The sequence below is a fragment of the Lepus europaeus genome, chromosome X (assembly GCF_033115175.1).
Source record: "Lepus europaeus isolate LE1 chromosome X, mLepTim1.pri, whole genome shotgun sequence".
Taxonomy (NCBI): Eukaryota; Metazoa; Chordata; class Mammalia; order Lagomorpha; family Leporidae; genus Lepus; species Lepus europaeus.
The window spans coordinates 47,555,149-47,577,789 of NC_084850.1; the positions used below are offsets into that span (position 1 = coordinate 47,555,149).

Below are 22,641 nucleotides of genomic sequence, written 5' to 3' on the forward strand. Positions count from 1 at the left end.
GAGACAGAGAAAAAGGTCTTCCTTTTTGCGTTGGTTCACCCTCCAATGGCCACTGTGGCCAGTGCATCACGCTGATCTGAAGCCAGGAGCCCGGTGCATCTCCTGGTCTCCCATGTGGGTGCAGGGCACAAGCACTTGGGCCATCCTCTACTGCCTTCCCAGGCCATAGCAGAGAGCTGGCCTGGAAGAGGGGCAATGGGGATAGAATCCAGCGCCCCAACCGGGACTAGAACCCGGTGTGCCGGCGCCGCAAGGTGGAAGATTAGCCTGTTGAGCCATGGCGCCGGCCTGAAAAAATTATTTTATAATCATACTTTTTAAAAAGTATGTATATATGCTGCTTAAGTATCTCAAAATATATGTAATTTCATTATTATAGTTACATAGATTTATTTTAGAGTTTATTTTCTGATTTCTTATTTCTAGAAATAACATGTTTTCTTTAATTGAAAAATAAAATTACGACTATAAAATGTTTATTTTTCTGAATTTTAACTTAAATGATACTTTTTTTTAAAAATTTTTTTAACTTTTATTTAATGAATATAAATTTCCAGTGTACAGCTTATGGATTACAATGGCTTCCCCCTCCCATAACTTCCATCCCACCCACAACCCTCCCCTCTCCCGCTCCCTCTCCCCTTCCATTTGCATCAAGATTCATTTTCAATTCTCTTTATATACAGAAGATCAATTTAGTATAAAGATTTCAACAGTTTACACCCACATAGAAACACAAAGTGAAACATACTGTTTGAGTACTAGTTATAGCATTAAATCAAAATGTACAGCACATTAAGGACAGAGATCCCACATGAGGAGCAAGTGCACAGTGGCTCTTGTTGTTGACCCAACAAATTGACACTCTAGTTTATGGCGCCAGTAACCATCCTAGGCTGTCGTCATGAGTTGCCAAGGCTATGGAAGCCTTCCAAGTTTACCGACTCTGATCATATTTAGACAAGGTCATAAAAGACAGAGTGAGGATAGTAACCAATGATCCTAAGAGTGGCATTTACCAGGTCTGAACAATTATACAGCATTAAGTGGGGAAGAGGACCATCAGTACACACAGGTTGGGAGTAGAGCCATTGGTGGTAGAGTAGAGGTTATGATTACAAAGGAATGAGGCCCAAGTGTGCTAGACAGGGTCTAGAACAAAGGACAGAGTCATTATTAGAGGAGCTAAGAAAGGTGCTGTCTAAGCTACAATTAAGTTTTCTGATTGAGAGGCAAATAGAACCTGATAGAAGGGGCTTGATAATAATCTGGTGGGCTTTAGGCCTTGTAAGTTAAGAGGCCCAGACCTATCTATCTCTTCACATGGGGTATATCCTAAGGGAGGTGTGAACCTCCTAGGGGAAGGCACTCTGTTGACTTTCATTACTTGGCTGGCCTGGGAGGAGAGCTGGCCAGGTAAAGGCAGGGGGCATCTCTAACAAGCAATTTACAGTTCTGCCTGCAATGTTGCTGACCCTACTTGACCATACCCTCAGCTGCAGTGGTCACTTTGGAAGTTGGGCTGAGTGAAGGGCTTTTCAGCTTAGAGCCAATAAGATCTGTGGCTCTGACCTGGGCATCCTTCGACTCCAGGGCAGGTCCATTTCCAGTGATCCAACTCTTGGCAGAGCTGCCAGGGCTCTTCACAAGCTGACTTCTTCTGAAGCCCAGGCTTACCACATTGAAAGCCACTGCAGTGGACTGGCCTGTTGGGTCTCCTTGAGGGCAGATCACTGTATAGATCATCCAGTAATAGGGCTGCCATCCATTGCTTCTGATGCCTAGCTTACTTTTCCTCCTGGTTTGTGTTAAAGCAGACCAGAGGATGCAAGTCAAGGGAGTGCCTGTGTCCCATCTCTAATCTTCGGTGGCCTGAACTACAAGTCTATAGTCACAGGCATGTTCTGTAGTAGTTTTTCTAAGGTAGACAATGCCCATGAGGAAAATTATATTCTCACTTAAAAACTTTCTTTCCCTTTGGTCTGAAAGGGAGGTTTTTTCTACTTACTATATACTTGGCTGATGGCGAAGTGAATCTAGCTATGAGATTATTATTTAAGTTCTTATTTTGGCTATGCTATTACAGAAAAATGTTAGCCGTCTCTTTTATAAGGTCTAAAGATTAAATTGTGCGTCCTACAGATTCCTTCATAATAGAATTAGTTTCCTACCTTGAAGAGAATAGAGAAATGAAAGAACAAGTTGGGCTTAGAATAGAGAAATGAGGGAGCAAGTCCTACATCGCTTGCTGACAATAGCAATATCACATGAATACTTAGCAAACCGTTTCAACCATTCGATCACAACTTAAGAAAACATTTACCAGAAGGTCCAATGCCTTCTAGAAATTTTAAGAATCATGTATTTGGAAACACCTCTTAAATATCTAACATCGTGTAGTTTGTTTAACCAGTAAACTTAAGCACAACCATATAAAATGTTTTTAGTTTCTTTCTACCAACAAGTTTAAAACATATGATACACAGATTCAGGTCACACAAATTAAAATGTATCTTTGATTGATGGCTCAAGTGGTTGGGGCTCTGCCACCCACATTGGATTGAGTTTCTGGATCCCAACTTTGGCCTGGCCCAGCACCAGCTATTGCAGGCATTTGGGGAGTGAACTAATGGATGGCAGATATCTGTATGTGTGTATGTATGTGTGTGTATGTGTGTCAGTCTGTCTTCCTTTCAAATAAATAAATAAAGGAATAAATTCTGAATAGGACCAGTTAGGTTTTTCCTTCATTCAAGTTCTTTTTATAACTATTGGCTATTGTTTTATCCTTTGTAGATTTGCTGTACCTCAGGCAGAAGCATCTACGCAGACTTATGGAACTAGAATAGGCATGCCCAGCATCTTCCAACGTATGTTGTTGCTGTGTATTATTATTTATAAAAGCTTTATTGAACATGTTTATATGCAGATCTCCTTTGATTCTGCATATTTGTCTCATATCTGCTAATAGTGTAATATAAGTGCTTTAGGTAGATATATAGCTTGGATTTTTGTTGCTGGTTTTCATTTGTATTAACTCAGGTCATTTTTAGTACCTATTTACTTAGATACAGATCAATTCGGTATCATCCCAGAAGTTAAAGAAACTAAAAATATACTTACTAGTTTGTTTCTTTGGTAGTAGTGCATCCCTTCAAATGTACTGTTTTTAGTTAACAGTAGTTAGTTTTTGTAATCTTTACTAATTGATAATAAAGATAGATAAAAGTAAGTTATGTTTCCTTTCTTTGATATTCAGTTGACTGATTTGAACTTTGGGTTCATTTCTGAAGTGATTTCATAATGCAATTTAGTTCTGTTGGGGTGTTCTTAGGATTATTTGGTTTAAATCAGATCTCCTAAGGGATCATCTCTCTGGAATAGGCTTTTTTAAAAAACACTTTATCACTCTTTTGCTTTTAGTGTTATTTTTACTTTGTTTTCTAAAGAGAAGTCATTTTATTTCATACTGTCATTTTATTTCATACTGTCTTGTTAAATTTTGATGTCTTAATGAACATTTCCAAAGTATTTTGGTATGATTTTTATTGATTGATACATGATATGAAACTGGGACATTTTGAATGGTTGTGTTTTAAAAATTTAAATCTTGCTTTAAATATTGTTCATCTGTTTTTACCTCTAATTTTTTACATCTAATTTTACCTATTGTGTTTAGGTAGGTTAGCTAATAATAAATTTTTATTTCTCAATATCATATTCTAGATAGACTTCTCTGAATAAGGTTGAATACATTGTCCAAAAATTACAATGAACACTTTAGATCATTTCAGAAAAAAATATAATCTTGGGACTCATGAAAAAAATTGGTATTCCTCCACTAGGTATAATTTGAAACTAAATAAGAAATATTTTTTGGAAAATTGATCTTACCTGGAACATAAATTCCAAAAATGAAGGAAAAATATCATGACTGTTTTTGGGTTTTATGATTCTCTGCTGAAGACCCAATAAAGAATTAAATTTTAATCCATCACCTTGGTTATAAAACTTCATAAGTGTTTTATATTAACATCTGCTTTGATTATCCTTTCTGTTTTGCCTATAGAAAGTAATATGGTGCATCCCACACTTATATAATGATAGTGCCAGCCACTTACTGAACATTTATGCACCAGGTACCATGCTGAGCTTATTCTGTACATTTTATTTATTGCATAGGGAGTGATTATTTAAAGTTAATCTCACCTTTTCTCTCTTGTTTCATACTGTTTGGGAGGAAAAATTTGTGTAGCTGTCAGGTTATCTTTCATTTGCTAACTGAAATGAAAGAGTAGAATTAATTGACTCTTAGGCAAGAAAAAGAAGTAAAACACAAATAGCCTGCTAGGCCTGCCAACAGGCATTTATTGCAGAGGTTAAGACACCAGCAATGCCTGCATCCCATATCTGAGTGCCTGGGTTCAAGTCCCAGCTCCAATCCTGATTACAGCATTCTTCTTGGAGGCAGCAGGTAATGACTAAAGTAGTTGAGCCCCTGCCACCTAGTGGAGGGCCTGAATTGAGTTCCTGACTCCCAGCTTCTCTCTGTATCCCGGCCTCCCCCAGGCATTGCAGGCATTTAGGGAATCAAGCAGCAGATGGGAGTGCTCTATGTGTATGTGTTTCCATGCATGTGTATATATATATATATGTCTCTGCCTTTCAAGTAAATAAATGAAGTATTAATAGCCATAAAGTATAAGGAATTCAAAAAACTCAATATCAAAAAATCACCCAGTCCAGTTAAGAAATGGGCAAAGGACCTGAATAGATAATTCTCAAAATAAGAAATATAAATGGCCAACAAATACGTGAAAAAATGCCCCATACCAGCAACTGTTAGGGAAGTGCAAATCAAAACTACAATGAGATATACAGTTCTCCAAGAAAGCACAACAAACGGAACGTGTAGACATCTAAGAACAAAGCTTCAAAAGGTATCCTGGCTCCTGGCTTCAGATTTGCTCAGCTCCGGCCATTGAAGCCATCTGGGGAGTAAACCAGCAGATGTAAGACCTTTCTCTCTCTCTCTCTCTCTCTCTTTCAAATAAATAAAATAAATCTTTTTTTTTTTTTAAAAAAAGGCATCAAACAAAACTGATAAAACCAAAAAAACAAAGCAGGCAAATCCAGAATTAGTGTAAGACTGTGATACCCTTTCAAATATTGATAGCAAAAACTGGAATGAAAATCAATAAAGATATGGAAGATGCTAACAACACTGTCAACCAACTTGATCTAATTGATACTTATAGAACACTATCTAACAACTGCAAAATGCATTTTCTTTTTAAGTACCTACAGAACATTTAACAAAAAGGTCTGTATTGTGGCCAAGAAAAAGACTCAATCACTTAAAAGAATTTAGGAAAAATAATTAAACCCAATTGAAATAGATGCAGGAAATTCCATGTGTCATTAAGTCCAAGATTTTTATTTTTGGGATGGGTGTTGTGATGCAGCTGGTTGAGTCACCTCTTGGGATGCCCATATACCTTATCAGAATGCCAATTTACGGCTTGGTTGCTCTGCTTACTATCCAGATGCTCCCTGCTAATGTGCCTGGGAAAGCAGCAGAAAGTGGCCTAAGTACTTGGGCCCCTGCCACCCATGTGGGAGTCCCAGATGGAGTTCCAGGTCCTGGCTTTGGCCTGGCCTAGCCCCGGCCATTGCAGCCATTTGAAGAGTGAACCAGCAGCTGGAAGATCTCTCTCTCTCTCTCTCTCTCTCTCTCTCTCTTTCTCTCTCTCTGTCTCTCTCTCACTCTCTGCGTTTCAAATAAATAGAGAGATCTTAAAAATAAATACATAAAGTTAACTAAATTTTTTTTTGACAGGCAGAGTTAGACAGTGAGAGAGAGAGACAGAGAGAAAGGTCTTCCTTCTGTTGGTTCACCCCCCAAATGGCCGATACGGCCGGCACACTGCGCCAATCCGAAGCCAGGAGCCAGGTGATTCCTCCTGGTCTCCCATGCGGGTGCAGGGCCCAAGCACTTGGGCCATCCTCCACTGCCTTTCCAGTCCACAGCAGAGAGCTGGTCTGGCGGAGGAGCAACTGGGATAGAATCCAGCGCCCCAACCAGGACTAGAACCTGGGCTGCTGGCACCTCAGGCAGAGGATTAGCCAAGTGAGCCGCAGCGCTGGCTAAAGTTAACTAAATTTTAAGAAATTATTTTCATTTTTGTACATTTTAACACCTGTAAAGTTGAGATGCATATTTGAAAATTATTAATACACGTGATTTAATTGGTGCTGTATTTTTATTAGTGGCACGGAAAATAATGATATGTTTTATAATTAATAGTGTTTGGGGTTCAACAAATTATAGAATAAAATTTGGAGCACAGATTAGTGAAATACATAAAAGAAATTAAGAATGGCAAATGTAAAGTGTTCTTTGAAAAGACAATACAAATGAGAAACCTCTAGCAATACTATCAGAATAAGAGAAAACAAACAACAAAGATGTATAAATGAAAGGGTAGGAAACTAATGATAAAATAATCATTTTAAAAATCACAAAAGACCAAGTATATATAATAGCATTTATATATATATATATATATATATATATATATATCTAAAAACAATGCCAAGCTATTTATTGTGCATAGATACATATATACAAATCTACTCTGGATTGGAAAAATATTTTTTTTGACAGGCAGAGTGGACAGTGAGAGAGAGAGAGAGAGAGAGAAAGGTCTTCCTTTTGCCATTGGTTCACCCTCCAATGGCTGGCGCGCTGTGGCCGGCGCATCGCGCTGATCCGAAGCCAGGAGCCAGTTGCTTATCCTGGTCTCCCATGGGGTGCAGGACCCAACCACTTGGGCCATCCTCCACTGCACTCCCTGGCCACAGCAGAGAGCTGGCCTGGAAGAGTGGCAACCGGGACAGAATTCGGTGCCCCGACCGGGACTAGAACCTGGTGTGCCGGCGCCACTAGGCAGAGGATTAGCCTGTTGAGCCACGGCGCTGGCCGGATTGGAAAAATATATAGCAAATAATGGTATTAGTTGTTTGAGAAAGGAAGAAAGATTAGAATGGGACTAGGAAGAGTAAAAAGAGATTTAAACCTCATCTTTAATGACCTTATTGAAAAGTATTGGAAACAACCAAATGCAAAGAGTAAACCAAATGCAAGAAATTTATTAGACAGTGGGAGAAATTTAAACAAAATATTTTATAGTATTTAAAAATGAGTGGTAGATGTCCAGCCCAGTGGTTAAGAAGCCTGGGTTCAGGGCTGGTGCTTTAGCGTAGCGGGTGAAGTCGCCACCTGCAATGCTGGCATCCCAACCCATATGGGCACCAGTTTGAGTCCTGACTTTCAATCCAGCTCTCTACTATGGCCTAGGAAAGCAGTGGAAGATGGCACAAGTCCTTGGGCCCCTGCACCCACGTGGGAGACCTAGAAGAAGCTCCTGGCTCCTGGCTTTGGACCTGCACAGCTCTGGCCATTGCAGCCATCTGGGGAGTGAACCAGTGGATGGAAGACCTCTCTCTCTCTCTCTCTCTCTCTCTCTCTCTCTCTCTCTCCCTCTGTCTCTTTTTAACTCTTTCTAACTCTGCCTTCGAATAAATAAGCCTTAAAAAAAAAAGAAACCTGGGTATGGGTCCAAGCTCTACTTCCAAATCCAGCTTCCCACAATGGGGACCTAGGGAGTTAGCAGGTGATGGCTCAAGAAGTTGGGTCCATGCCACCCACAAGGGAAACCTAGATTGATTGCCCAGCTGTTAACTTTGTAGGCATTTGAGGAGTGAACCAGCAGATTGATTGGAGTGCTCTCTCTCCCCCTCCCCCAATATAAATAAAATTTATTGATACTAATTTTAGGTGTAATTATATCATGCTTATTTTCATTTTTAAAAGATTTCCCTTTTTTATTTATTTGAAAGGCAGAGTGACAGAGAAGGAGAGTCAGAGAAAAAGAAATAAGGGAAAGGAGATCTTCCATCCTCTTGTTCACTCACCAAATAGCTATAGCAACCAGGTCTGGAATATGCTGAAATCAGGAGAGCCAGGAATTCCATCCCAGTCTCCCGCTTTGATGGCAGTGGCCCAGGTACATGGGCCATCTTCCATTGCCTTCCTGGAGCATTAGCAGGGAACTGGATAGGAAGCAGGGCAACTGGGGCCCAGAATGGTAATGTGATATGGGATGCTATCATTTCAAGTGACAGCTTAACTGGCTGCACCACAATACCGGTCTTGGTTTTTCTTTTAAAAATCTTTATCTTTTAAAGATACATTCTGAAGTGTTTATAGATGAAACAGTATCTCCAGGATTTGTTTTTAAATATAACAGTGGAAGTTGAGAGTAGTGTAGTGAATACATGAAAAAAAAAACCCAGTGGCCATGTAGTAATAAATGTTAAAGCTGAGGAGTAGATATGTTAGGGCGCATTGTACTTTTCTGTCCACTTTTGTATGTTTGAAATTTTCTACAGTAAAAAAATCTTAAAACATGAAAAATTTGAAGATGACAAAATATAAATCTAAAAATGTGTGATTCTAATTGGTGAGTATACTGCTAGTCTCTGTTTCACAATTTTTCCATTTTTTTAAACTTAAGTTATTTATTTAAGCCATCTCCTGCTACAAGCTAAGAGATAGAAGATCAGCAAAATAATATATAAGTAAGGGAGGTTAGCTTAAGGTCCCATATACTTTTCTGGTCCACATGCAGAGTGATGTTCAAAACCAGTGCTGTGGTACCCAGTGCCTGTATAGCTTCAGGTTCTCTATTCATCTTAATAGCCAGTTGGAAATGGACTCACATGAGGATTATGGAATAGAATATGGTTGTCATTTCCCCAAGGAAAGGGTTTGGACCTGAAGTGGAGGTGGTGGAAGGTGATAAGCTCAGGTCTCTTGTGCTGTCTGTGGTGTGACTTCAGGAAGACATTCGACATGTTCAAGCCCACCCCAAGGAGAGCATGACAAAGTAGGTGAGGGCCTTACACATGCAAAGTGAGCCCTCCTCACTGTGGGTGCCACTCCAGATAGGCCACCCCACCTGTGGGTAAGGCCGGCCTAGCAGCTGAGAAACCAAAGACCCAGCTGCTGCCACCGCCATTTTCTACCTGGACCTCTATTTTTTCTTATGCAAAGTAAAAGGTAGACTGAAAACACTATAGTATACAGTTGATACCTAAATTAATTCTTAAAAGATGAGTAGGGTTTTGCTAAGTTACCCATGTATATATAAGCAAAGTGCAGTTTTAGCACAGTTAACAAATCCTAGGAAATTCACAGAAAGCTCAAAGAACTACAGGTGTGTTGCAGTATAAATGAAGTATGATTCAGGAGGTAGTCTGATGACTGAAGAAACATTAAAGGAGTAGATCAATGAAAGTCCTAGTAGGCCATATGAAAAATCTTAGACTTTTTTCTGTAGTCCTTGGGACATTTGGACATCTTACTTTGTCTCCTACAATAGATGTTTAACTTACAGTCTATTTTGTCTGATATGAGAAGTCTTCAAAAAGTTTATGGAAATTTTGTATTATTATTTTGTGTTTATAAAGGTTTATTTATTTTATTTGAAAAGCAAAGTCACAGAGAGAGAGAGAGAGAGAGACAGCAAGAGACTGAGAGAGATCTTCCATCTACTGGTTCACTCCCCAAGTGGTGGCAAAGGCTGGAGCTGGGCCAGACCAAAGCCAGGTACCAGGAGCTGCATCCAGGTCTCCCATTTGAGTGCAGGAGCCCAAGTACTTGGGCAATCCTCCACTGCTTTCCCAGGCACATTAGCAGGGAGCTGGATTGGAAGTGGAGCAGCCAGACTCTAACTGGCACTCATATGGGATGCTGGCATCGCAGGCAGCAGCTTAACCCTCTATACCACAATGCTATCCCCTGGAAATTTTGTATTTTTAAAAAACTATAGGGCAAGCATTGTGGCACAGTGGGTTAAGATGCCACTTGGGGTGCCCTCATGCCCTATCAGAGTGCCAGTTTGAGTCCTAGCTACTCTTCCTGTAATCCAGCTTCCTGCTAATACACCTGGGAAGCAGAAGATAATGGTCCAAGTACTTGGGTCCCTCCCACTCACATGAGAGACCCGGATGGAGTTCCTGGCTCCTGGTTTTGGGCTGACCAGACATTTGGTAAAAAAGATTCTCTCTCTCTCTCTCTCTCTCTCTCTCTCTCTCTCTCTCTCTCTCTCTCCCCCCGTGTGTGTGTGTGTGTGTGTGTGTGTGACTCTGCCTTTCAAATGAACAAAGAAAGAAATCTTTTAAAAAAGTGTGCCTGGCTTTGAAAATTGTACCAAAGTAATCTTATTTTTCACAAACTTCTTGAGGTATACTCATATATATGTATCATGGTTTTGTTTCCAAGTTGCCAATCTCTGCGTTTCAATTAGAGTTTTAATCAACCATTTATATATACTACAGTTGCTGATGATGAAAGTTATATTTCTGACATTTTGCTACTTGTTTCCTGTATGTCTTATACCTTTTTGTCCCTTATTTCTTCCATTACTGACTTTTTTTGTATTGTAGTTTTTTATATTTAAGATTTTTTTCAGTGAACTCTCTTGATTCCCTTCTCTTTTCCTTTTGTTTTTATATTTTTGGATACAATTGTTCCTCAGTGTCAGTGGGAGATTGGTGCTAGGACCACCAATGCAGATGCTTGGATTCCTTACGTAAAATTGTGCTAGTATTTGCATATAACCTACAAATATGCTCCTGTATAACATAAGTCATCTCTAGACCACTTGTAGTACCTAATACAATGGACATGCTATATAAATAGTTGTTCTGTATTGGTTAGGGAATTATGAGAAAAAAAAAGTCTGTTCATGTTCAATATAGATAACTTAATTTTTCCAAAATTTCCAATCTGTGGTTGGTTGAATGTACAGATGAGGAACCCACAGGTAGAGAGGCTCAAATTTATTTCATTTGTGATTACCATGGGGATTCAGTTTAACATCCTGAATTTATAACAATGTAGTTTGTATTGATGGCAACTTTACTTCAATAACATACAAAAACTGTGCTCCTACACAAGTCTTCCTAACCCCATCATCTATGTTCTTCTTGTCATCACAGTTTATATCTGTATACCTTTCTGTAGTATTACAAAGATTTATAATTATATTTATTCATTGTCCATGTTTGTTCTCATATAGAAAAATAGTTAAAAACTAAAAATACAATAATATTGGCTTTTTTTTTAAATTAAACTTTTATTTAATGAATATAAATTTCCAAAGTACTGCTTATGGGTTACAATGGCTTCCCCCTCCCAAAATGTGTTATCTAATGTGCAGTGATGCTATAACTAGTACTGAAATATTGGCTTTTTTATTTGCCCATGTAGTTACCTTTATCAAATATCTTTATTTGTTTATATTTGTACACCTTTAAGTTACTGACTAGTGTCCTTCATTTCAACCTGAAGCATTCCTAATATTTCTTATAGGATAGATCTAATGGTAACAAACTCCCTTGGTTTCAGTTTATCTTCAAATGTTTTGATTTCATACTGATTTTTGAATGATAATTTAATTGTGTATAGATTTTCTGTTTGACAAGCTTTTTCCACAAGCATTCTATTTTGGCTCCTTGAGAACTGTATTGTTAGATTCATTGAGACTGCCTTGAACTTGGCAAGTTGCTTCTATCTTGTATTCGTGGTTCTTTGTCTTGGTCATTTCTTGGTTTGATTGTAATCTGTCTTTATTTATTTATTTATTTATTTTTTTATTTTTGACAGGCAGAGTGGACAATGAGAGAGAGAGACAGAGAGAAAGGTCTTCCTTTGCCGTTGGTTCACCCTCCAATGGCCGCTGCGGCCGGCGCACTGCGCTGATCCAAAGGCAGGAGCCAGGTGCTTCTCCTGGTCTCCCATGCAGGTGCAGGGCCCAAGCACTTGGGCCATCCTCCACTGCCTTCCCGGGCCATAGCAGAGAGCTGGCCTGGAAGAGGGGCAACCGGGACAGAATCCGGCACCCCGACCGGGACTAGAACCCAGTGTGCCAGCACTGCAAGGCAGAGGATTAGCCTATTGAGCCGCGGCACTGGCCTGTAATCTGTTTTATGAATCTCTTTGAGTGTATCCTACTTGGAGTTCACTAAGATGGTTAGATATGTAGATTTGTATCTTTCATCAGCTTTAGAAAGTTCGGGATCATTGTTTTTTAAAATATTTTTCTTCCTCTTTCTCTTCTCTATAGATGTGAATATTGATTTGCTAGATGTTATCCCAACAGTCACCTAGACTCCTTTTACTTCTTCCATTATTTTTTTCTGTTCCTGAGACTGGATAGTTTCAATTGACCTTCAAGTATGCTGATTATCCTCCTGTCTGCTTATAACTACCATTGACCCACCCTAGTGAATTTTTCATTTCAGTTATTGAACTTTTCATTTCTGGATTTTCTATTTCCTTGCTTTTTATACTTTTTCTCATTATTGATATTCTAATTTTATTCACACATTTTTCTGGATTTATTTTAGCTTTGTTTACTTTTTCCTTCATATGAACATAAGACATTTGTTTTAAAGTATTTAAATTAAAAGTGAAATGTCTGGGCTTCTTGGGTGACTTTCTGTTGGTCCACTTTGTTCTTTTGAATGAACTATATTTTTCTATTTCTTTGTATACCTTTCATTTCTTGTTGAAAATTGGACATTAGATAATATAATAATGGTAAAAATCATATTCTCCTCCTTCTCAAGGTTTGCTGGGGATTTTTTTTTTTATTTTTTGCCAGGCATAGTTAGACAGTGAGAGAGAGAGAGAGAGACAGAAAGAGGTCTTCCTTCCGTTGGTTCACGCCCCTAATGGCTGATACAGCTGGCGCTGCGCTAATCTGAAGCCAGGAGCTGGGTACCTCCTCCTGGTCTCCCATGCGGGTGCAGGGACCCAAGCACTTGGAGCATCTTCTGCTGCCCTCCCAGGCCACAGCAGAGAGCTGGACTAGAAGAGGAGCAACTGGGACCAGTACCCAGCGCCACAACCAGGACTAGAACCCAGGTTGCCGACACCGCAGGCTGAGGATTAGCCAAGTGAGCCACAGCACCGGCCCTGTTGGGAATTTTTTTTTTAAAGCTGTAGTAAACCATCTGTCTTGTGACTTCCTAATTATTTTTCAGAAACTATTTCTTGTATGCAGCCACTGAAGTCTCTGTTCCTTTGCATACGTTCAGCTACTGTTTTAACAGATATTTCTTTGAACAGTAGGAACCAAAAAATACCACCTCTTCTCACCTTGCAAACTGGCTCTGTGCTGGGGCCCTCCCCCTCCTTCAACCCTTAGCTTGACTTGCACTTTGTTTAGGGAATAGCCTGAGTTGAAAGTTTAAGGTCTTAGCTCTTTTCTGAAGATGCAACTTGCATTGGGCTTGCACTTGGGTGTTTAATTCCCCAGAGTACATGTATTATTTTGAATGTATGAATTTCCCAGCAAAACTTTTAACCTGGCTTTTCTTCTCTGGCCTTAGAAAGTTTATTTTATGTCTCAACCATAATCTTCTGCCACATGTGTCTGCAGGTTGTTTATTCACTATACAGTGTTTGTGAGTTGTACTCAACTACTTTTTCAGCCTGGGTAAATTCCAAGTTAAATGAAACACAGAACAAAGTCTTGTGTAGGTTTTTCAGGTAGACCCCAAACAGGTTAGACCAGAACTGCATAATAATATGTGAATAAAGTGCTCTTTGCTCACTCCAGAACTAGGAACACATCCGTAAGTGGAAACCCAGGCTGCCCTCTTCAAGACTGCTGCCACACCAGGGAGGAGGGCTGGAGCAAGAGCAACTGAAAAATGCCATAAAGCTTTCCTACTATTTTTAAGTTGCATTTTTTTCTTAGTCCAGCATTTACTTGGTTGCTGTAAGCATTTGAGTGTTTTCCTGATTCCTTATAAAATCAGTTCTTAACGTTTCTGCTTATTTTCAGTGTTTGTGATAGGGGACAGAAACTTTGAGATGCCTGCTCTGTCATTTTGCTAGACTTAGGAGGTATTATTGTTTAAGGTGTTATTGGCTACTGGTGATAAATACTTAGAATCTGTTAATTCATACGAGGCTGCAAAATAATCATATTCTATCATTCATTCGTTATTAGCTAAGAAAACTCTATAAAGAGATACTTCTCCTCAAATATTATTTGATTACTTAAATAAATAGTTCATTAGGTAAAGCAAGATAAATGTTGGATCCTTCTCTTTATCAATTTTAAAAATAAATGCATTTCTAGCATCCTCTAAAGGTGACGAGTTAGTTCTTGTTTGTTTTGTGGTATTTTTGATAATATGAACTTACAAATTAAATATAGTTGATGTGTCTTATCAATAGCCATTACCATCCTCACTGCTGCTCATAATTTTCTATCTCTGTTTGTTGAAAATTCTTCATATATTCTCATGAGTGTTTTTGATATAGCCATAATAGTGTATAAGAGGCTTGGTGGGTCTTGATGGTGGTGGTAGTGGTGTTTGGGTTTTTGTTATTCTTGTTATTCTTTTTTTAAAGAATTTTTATTTATTTGAGAGGTAGAGTTACAGACAGTGAGAGGGAGAGACAGAGAGAAAGGTCTTTCTTCCGTTGGTTCACTCCCCAAATGGCAGCAAAGGTGAGAGCTGTGCCGATTCAAAGCCAGGAGCCAGGTGCTTCTTCCTGGTCTCCCATGGGGGTGCAGGGGCCCAAGCACTTGGGCCATCTTCTATTGCTTTCCCAGGCCATGGAAGAGCTGGATCGGAAGAGGAGCAGCCGGGACTCAAACTGGTGCCCATTCTCCCAAAAGCAATTTACAGGTTCAATGCAATACCATTCAAAATACCAAAGTCATTCTTCACAGACCTAGCAAATATGATGCTGAAATTCATATGGAGAAACAGGAGACCTCGAATAGCTAAAGCAATCCTTTACAATAAAAACAAAGCCGGAGGCATCACAATTCCGGAGTTCAAGACATACTACAGGGCAATTATAATCAAAACAGCCTGGTATTGGTACAAAAACAGATGGATAGACCAATGGAACAGAATAGAAACACCAGAAATCAATCCAAACATCTATAACCAACTCATATTCAACAAAGGAGCTAAAACCTTCCCCTGGAACAAGGACAGCCTCTTCAACAAATGGTGCTGGGAAAACTGGGTGTCCACATGTTGAAGTATGAAACAAGAACCCTATCATACACCATATGCAAAAATCCACTCAACATGGATCAAAGATCTAGATATACACCGCGACACCATGAAATTAATTGAGAGCATAGGGGAAACCCTTCAAGACATTGGAACAGGCAAAGAATTCCTGGAGAAGACCCCAGAGGCACGGGTAGTCAAAGCTAAAAGAAACAAATGGGATTACCTCAAATTGAGAAGTTTCTTTACAGCAAAGGAAAAAGGAAAGTGAAGAGGCAACCAACAGAATGGGAGACATTATTTGCAAACTACACAACTGATAAAGGATTAACAACTAGAATCTATAAAATGATCAGGAAACTCCACAGCAACAAAACAAACAACCCAATAAAAAGATGGGCCAAGGACCTCAATAGACATTTTTCAAAAGAGGAAATCCAAACGTCCAACAGACACATGAAAAAATGCTCAGGATCTCTAGCCATCAGGGAAATGCAAATCAAAACCACAATGAGGTTTCACCTCACCCCGGTTAGAATGGCTTACATACAGAAATCAACTAACACCAGATGCTGGCGAGGATGTGGGGAAAAAGGGACACTAATCCACTGTTGATGGGAATGCAAACTGGTTAAGCCACTATGGAAGACAGTTTAGAGAGTCCTCAGAAACCTGAATATAGCCCTACCACAGGACCCAGCCATCCCACTCCTTGGAATTTACCCAAAGGGAATTAAACTGGAAAAAAAAGAGCTATCTGCACCTCAATGTTTATTGCTGCTCAATTCACAAAGCTAAGACATGGAATCAACCTAAATGCCCATCAACAGAAGACTGGATAAAAAAATTATGGGATATGTACTCTATGGAGTACTATACAGCAGTAAAAAACAATGAAATCCGGTCATTTACAACAAAATGGAGGAATCTGGAAAATATCATGCTGAGTGAAATAAGCCAGTCTCAAAGGGACAAATATCATATGTTCTCCCTGATCGATGACAACTAACCGAGCACCTAAAAGGAAACCCGTTGAAGTAAAATAGACACTATGAGAAACAATGACCAGATCAGCCCTTGTCTTGATTGTTGAGGAAAAACTTACTATTTTACTCCTTTTAGTATTTTTTGTTCTGCTTAATACCACTGGTTGAACTCTGTAATTAATACACAATTATTCTTAGGCATTTAAAATTAACTGAAAAGTGATCTTTGTTAAATATAAGAGTGGGAATAAGAGAGGGAGGAGATATACAGTTCAGCACATGCTCACTCGGACTTACTTCCAATGGTAGAGCTAGAAATGTGCCAGGGGATTCCAATTCAGTCTCATCAAGGAGGCATGTACCAATGCCATCTCACTTGTTAAAGTGATCAGTTTAAGTGCATAATTGATCAAAAAGATAAGTTAAGTGTCAAAGAGATTTCACAAATAATACCAGTGTCTGCAAATAATGAAGGATAGAATTAAAAGGGAGAGAATGATCCTGCGGGGGAAGCAGGATACACAGCAGACTCATAGAATGGCAAATGCCTTAAACAGCACTCTGGCCTCAGAATCAACCCTTGGGGCATTCGGATCTGGCTAAAAAGCCCATGAGAGTCTCGCAGGCATGGAAAGCCAAGACACTGTGGCAAAAACGACTTGAATGAAAGATTCAGTGAATGAGGTCCCAGCAGAATAAACGGGCCTTCAAAGAAGGAGGCACCTTTCTCTGAAGGGAGGAAGGAATCTCCACTGTGATATGGCCTTGACAAAATAAGATCAGAGTTGGTGAACGTAAGAGGCTTCCATAGCCTTGACAGCTCATGGCAAGAGCCTCGGGTGATTACTGATGTCATAAATAAGAGTGTCAATTGTTAAATCAACAATGGGAGTCTCTGTGCACCTGCTCCCCACATATGATCTCTGTCCTTAATGTGTTTTACTATGAGAGTTAACGGTAAAACTACTAGTCGAACAGTACTCTATATCTTGTGCAGTTGTGTGGATACATCTGTTGAAATCTTTACTTAGTATATACTAAGTTGATCATCTGTATATAAAGTTAATTGAAAACGAATCTTGATGAAGGGTGGCATGGGAAAGGGAGTGGGAGATGGGATGGTTGAGGGTGGAGGGAGGTTATGGGAGGAAAAGCCACAACAATGCAAAAGTTGTACTTTGTAAATTCATGTTTATTAAATAAAAAAAAGAATTAAGAAATCAGCCTGTCTGCAGTGGGATCTCTGCCCTGCCACTTACAAAATATGGAACTTCTTCAAGTTCCTTGGGACTGTATTTGCTTCAGTTTAGTAATAAAAAATAAGTGTAAGTAGTAAAAAAAAAAGAATATCATACATATAATACCTTGTTTGCTTTAACTAACCACATACTAAAATAATCTCAGAATATTCATTTTAAGATTTATTTGTTTAGCAATTCTTTTTGTTGTTAAGGTATACCCCACTAGATATACATAGTCAAATTGTTATAGAGTCAGTTGTAATATTTCTTGTGTGATTCTATCAACTGAATAAACATTTAGATTTATTTATTTTATTGTGATGCTTAGGGACTGCTTCTTTAAATAATGCATTTACTTTTATTTTACAATTTTATAGATTATTTTTGTGGTTCCATAATAAAATATACAAAGAATGTATTTTTATTTTTTAAAGATTGATTTACTTATTTGAAAGTCAGAGTTACACAGAGAGAAGGAGAGGCAGAGAGAGAAAGGGAGAGAGAGAGAGAGAGAGAGAGAGAGAGAGAGAGAGAGAAAGAGGTCTTCCATCCGCTGGTTCATTCCCCAATTGGCCGCAATGGCTGGAGCTGGGCCAATCTGAAGCCAGGAGCCAGGAGTTTCTTCTGGGTCTCCCACATGGGTGCAGGGGCCCAAGGACCTGGGCCGTCTTCTACTGCTTTCCCAGACCATAGCAGAGAGCTGGATCAGATATGGGGCAGCCGGGACTCAAATCAGCGCCCATATGGGATGCCGGCACTACAAGCAGCAGCTTTATCCACTATGCCACAGCGCTGGCCCCAAAAGAATATATTTTTAAGACATTTGGCTTCTGTTCCTATCCCTGTATCCTATTTGTGCACTCCCACAATAGTTTTAATTCATTTTGTAGTACAACCTTCTATTTGTTTATTATATAAGCAAATATGTGTGTGTGTGTGTGTGTGGAAGATAGGTAGAGAAGACCATGCCCCCCTTTCTCAGATAAATATGCTACAACTACCTTTCAAGATTAATTTGCCAATGGCTGAGCTGGTGCTGTGGCGCAGCGGGTTAACACCCTGGCCTGAATCGCCAGCATCCCAAATGGGTGCTGGTTCAAGACTTCCTATCCAGTTCTCTGCTATGCACCCACCTGGGAGGCCCGGAGGAAGCTCCTGGCTCCTGGCTTCAGATCGGCGCAGCTCCAGCCGTTGAGGCCAACTGGGGAGTGAACCATCAGGTGGAAGACCTCTCTCTCTGCCTCTCCTCTCTCTGTGTAACTCTGACTTTCAAATCAATAAATAAATCCTTAAAAAAATTGACAATGGCTAATTCATTGAAAATGAGTTATATACCTTGTGACCCAGTGATTACAACTACATTTTGGCCACACAAGGAAACATGTTATAAGATATTTTTTAGAGCATTGTTTATAATAGGTAAAATTAAAAGATAAATGTTAATTAATAGATTATATACCCATATGCATAAAATAGAGCATATTCATATTTTGCAATTTTAGTCAATGAATTATATCTTTCAATTTGATTACTAGTGCATTCTCATATATGTTTCATGATAGAATTGGTATTTTTTATACTATAAACTCAAAAGTCATTTATTTTGTGAATATATAGCTAATATGCATGGGTGTGCGTATGGCTTGTTTGTGCTAGTTTTTTGAAGGCTACAAAGTTTAACATATAATCCTTTAATGCAGTAAGTAGATAAGGCATATGTTTGAAATGTAAACAAGAAACAAGAAACAGTGCAGACAAGATCACAAGACATTACAGATAGCATCTGACTTACACAATCTTTTATTTTCATATACTAGCTGTCAAGCACAGACCTTACCACTGACTGGAATACCATGTTCATTTCTACCGTTGTAGATTTGCATCGCATGGGGTCATTGGAGGGAAGAGGGAAGAAAGAAAGCAAAACAAATAGCTCTTCTCCCATGCCCCTACACATTGCACCTCTTATCCACATAAGAAAATGCTCACCATGCCTATATATATATATATATATGTATATATATATATATATATATAATTGTACTGTGCCCCTTTTTTTTACTTCACAACTTAAGTGTAGTCTTTTCCTTAAAATTTTCCTCATTAAAACATAAAACCAATCTCACCAGAAATAAGTGTAAAATGGGTAACTGAAATAAAAGAGGGATAATTATAAGACAAAAAGTACAGTTTTTCTAGGTAATTAACCTTTATTTTAGCTATGCATTAAGCTTAAAACATAACATGCGTCATATGATAATTTTAGTAGTATTCACTCTAAAAATAAATCCTAGTTCATGATTTTCCATCTTAGTTTTAGAAAAATCTGAGCTCTAGATACATTTGGTCTCTTTCCCAATTATTGTCTTTGAAATGTTGCTATTCACAACCAATAACTGCCAATCGCTCCTGAATTTATTTAAGACCTATTTGTACTAATTACTTATGACTGTATAACTGGGATAGGTAATTACAATCCAAGCTTACTAAAATGAAAAATAAATCATGATATTTTAGAGGAATTTTTCACATAAACACTTATACCTTGGCAGTGCTTAAAATTAAAACTCATATAGAAAATAATGACTTACTCCTGATAGGGTCAATCATAGGATTTTGTTTTCTGTAAAGTAGATACAAATGCTTAATTTTTAAAAATTGGACTAATCTGCAAGCTTTTCATGCTATATTCTAGAACACTAAATCAGGAATGCTTAATATGGCTTTGGTCATTGCAGCAGCTCCTTACTACTGTTATATAATTTTATTAGCTTGATTTCTTTTTAGAAGATAAAAAAAGATTAAGTCATTTCCAAATTCTTAGTTTAGTCCCATTATCTTTTCATTTTAGTTTTGATTTATTCCTTTCCTTTTTGTGTGTGATTAACTTTTTTATCCTTTTTGTTATAAAGTATTATTACAGGTATTTAAGTGTATTCATCAAATGAATTTTGAGTTAAAGAATTCTTTTGTAATATTGCAGTATTTTCAATTCCTGGTAAGAAGACTGTGCAGCTATATCTTCGCTTACAACTCAATCTAATATTCTACCTTGCAATACATTCTCAGTACGTCTCCAGCTAGGTTTCAGAAGCCAAGCTACTAGTTTGGAGTATGGAGTAAAGTCTCAAAAGAAGAAATGCTGTATTAACCATACTGAAACTTGCAAATGAAGCCATCTTCTGTCTCAGCAAGGTTTTTTTGTTTTTTTTTATGCTAGGATAGGAGTCAGTCAACACAGCCTGCAAGGTAGAAATTCAGCAACTGTGATAAACTGAAAGAGTTGCTGTCAGCTTGCCTTAGCTAGCAGAATTGACAACATGAGGAGAGTCTTGTTCCAAAAGCATGTCTTTTCTCAATTTACCATACATCTTAGTTCCCAGGATGCATTATTGAATTAAAATTTTATTTGTACTGAATTTCTTAGCATGGTGTCTGGCACATAATAGGTGCTCAAAAATTATCTGTTGAATGAATGAATGTCATAATATGTAAGTGCTAAATTATATTTTCCTTTAGAAACTAAATGTGTTTGATCAATTGTACATATGAGTACATGATAAATTGGCTTGGTGATAGAAAACAATCAAGAACTGAGGGCATCATTCATCTCAATTTAGCCCTCTCTGTGTTTTCCATGTTATTTATATCTATACAGAGTGTCATATATAATAAAAAATGGTTCTTTTGAAGGAGAGATGTGTCCAAGAAAAGAGCTGTATGTGTTTAGGCTTCTTTTAGCAGGGATTAAAGGAATCATATTTTAAGCTCAAATTTTACCAATAGTGAGTATCTCTAGATACTACTATTCTCATGAATTTGATTTAACTGAAATTTGTCATAGAACATAAATGGAGTATATATTTATTTAAGAGCATATAGAAAACATAGGAAAAATGTGAAGGTAATTAACACATCTGTATAATTAGAACAGCAGAGAAGACATTGTCACTTTTTTTTTTCTAGAGGAAAGGTTTATTGTCGGGTGGGGGAAGCCTGATGGGCAGGTGGGACAGGGCATAAGAGAGAGAGATCAAGAGAGAGCAACACGACATTGTCACTTTTAATATTTTAGAGTGCATTTTTATTTTGAAAGTGAATATAGTTATCTTTTTGGGATATTCACTTTACATTTTATAGGTGGTTGTTTGATTTTTAAAATCACCTAACTATTCCTTATTATTCTGTGCTTTTAAAAAATAGTGAATACCATTATTGGGTCAGTTATATCTGTTTTATTGTGTCTTTAACAGGTCAGGAAAGTTTTGGAGGGAAGACCAGAAAAACCTTAAGTGACAGATGGGAGAGCCAGATGTGGAGAGACAAAAAGTATCATGTAATAGATCACCTGCATTACAGCTGTGTTTATCCTGAAAGTATTCCACGGAAATTTCTTTTTGAACATAGGAATTTTCTTGCTCAGCAGTATAATTCTCAGCCTGCAAAATACATACCACCAGAAGAAAGACCCCCCAAACTTGAAGATTTTAAGAGCGCACGAAGCCTTGGACATTTTGAAGTAACCATTCTAGGTAAGTCAATTATTCTTATCTTTGAATAATATTAATTTAACATACTTTAAACATATATACTAATTTTGCTTTAAAAAAAAAGTAAGCTCAATTGGAGCTGCTGTTTGACTAAAACTAGAGGAATAGAGCACCAATACTGGTATAAATGGAGCTCAAATTATGGGCTTTTAAGCATTAACAAGTGCTTAGAAAGAATCTAGAGAAAGAAAAATAGAAACTAAGGGAACTTTCCTCACATCTGACCATCTGTCTACTAGACTTCTAAGACTGGTTCTGTTCTCCCTCAGCTACCACTTTTTTACTCATATTCTCTGCTTATTACTCAGTGCATTGAAGGGTAAAGTATAATAAAAAAAGGGGGGGTGCTAATCAGGTGAATGACAGAAGGTCTGTTTACTCTTGAACAAAATAAAATCCTCAAGTAATTCAGGTTGAACTGCAAAAGGTTATTGAAAAGACTTCCTTTGTCTGATAATGGAAAATAAGCTAATATTTACAGGTTGTTCAAAACTGAGAGGTAACTGTAGGACATAGCAAAATATAAATGAATCAAAAAATTAAAGCTTACATTTATTTTTGTTTCTAATAAGTGAAAAAGTAGATGAAATAATTTTAAAATAAAATCTTAGGGTTGCGCATTTGGCACAGCAGTTAAGATGCCACTTGGAACAACTGCATCTCGTATTGGAGTGCCTGGGTTTGAGTTCAGGCTGTGTTTCCAATTCCAGCTTCCTGCTAATGTGCATCCTGGGAGACAGCAGATGA

At 38.2% G+C, this 22,641-nt stretch overlaps 1 protein-coding gene and 1 pseudogene across 4 annotated transcripts in view; one reads left to right on the forward strand and one right to left on the reverse strand.

The window, feature by feature from the left end:
* Window positions 1-22,641, forward strand: part of RADX (RPA1 related single stranded DNA binding protein, X-linked) — a 78,629-nt gene that overhangs the window by 38,192 nt on the left and 17,796 nt on the right. For all 4 annotated transcript variants that reach the window (XM_062184049.1, XM_062184050.1, XM_062184051.1 and 1 more), the window contains exons 11-12: window positions 2,797-2,870; window positions 21,598-21,876. In XM_062184049.1, coding sequence (XP_062040033.1) covers window positions 2,797-2,870; window positions 21,598-21,876 — 353 coding nt within the window. The remainder of the gene's footprint in view (window positions 1-2,796; window positions 2,871-21,597; window positions 21,877-22,641) is intronic.
* Window positions 8,749-9,083, reverse strand: LOC133753428 (cytochrome c oxidase subunit 6A1, mitochondrial-like; annotated as a pseudogene).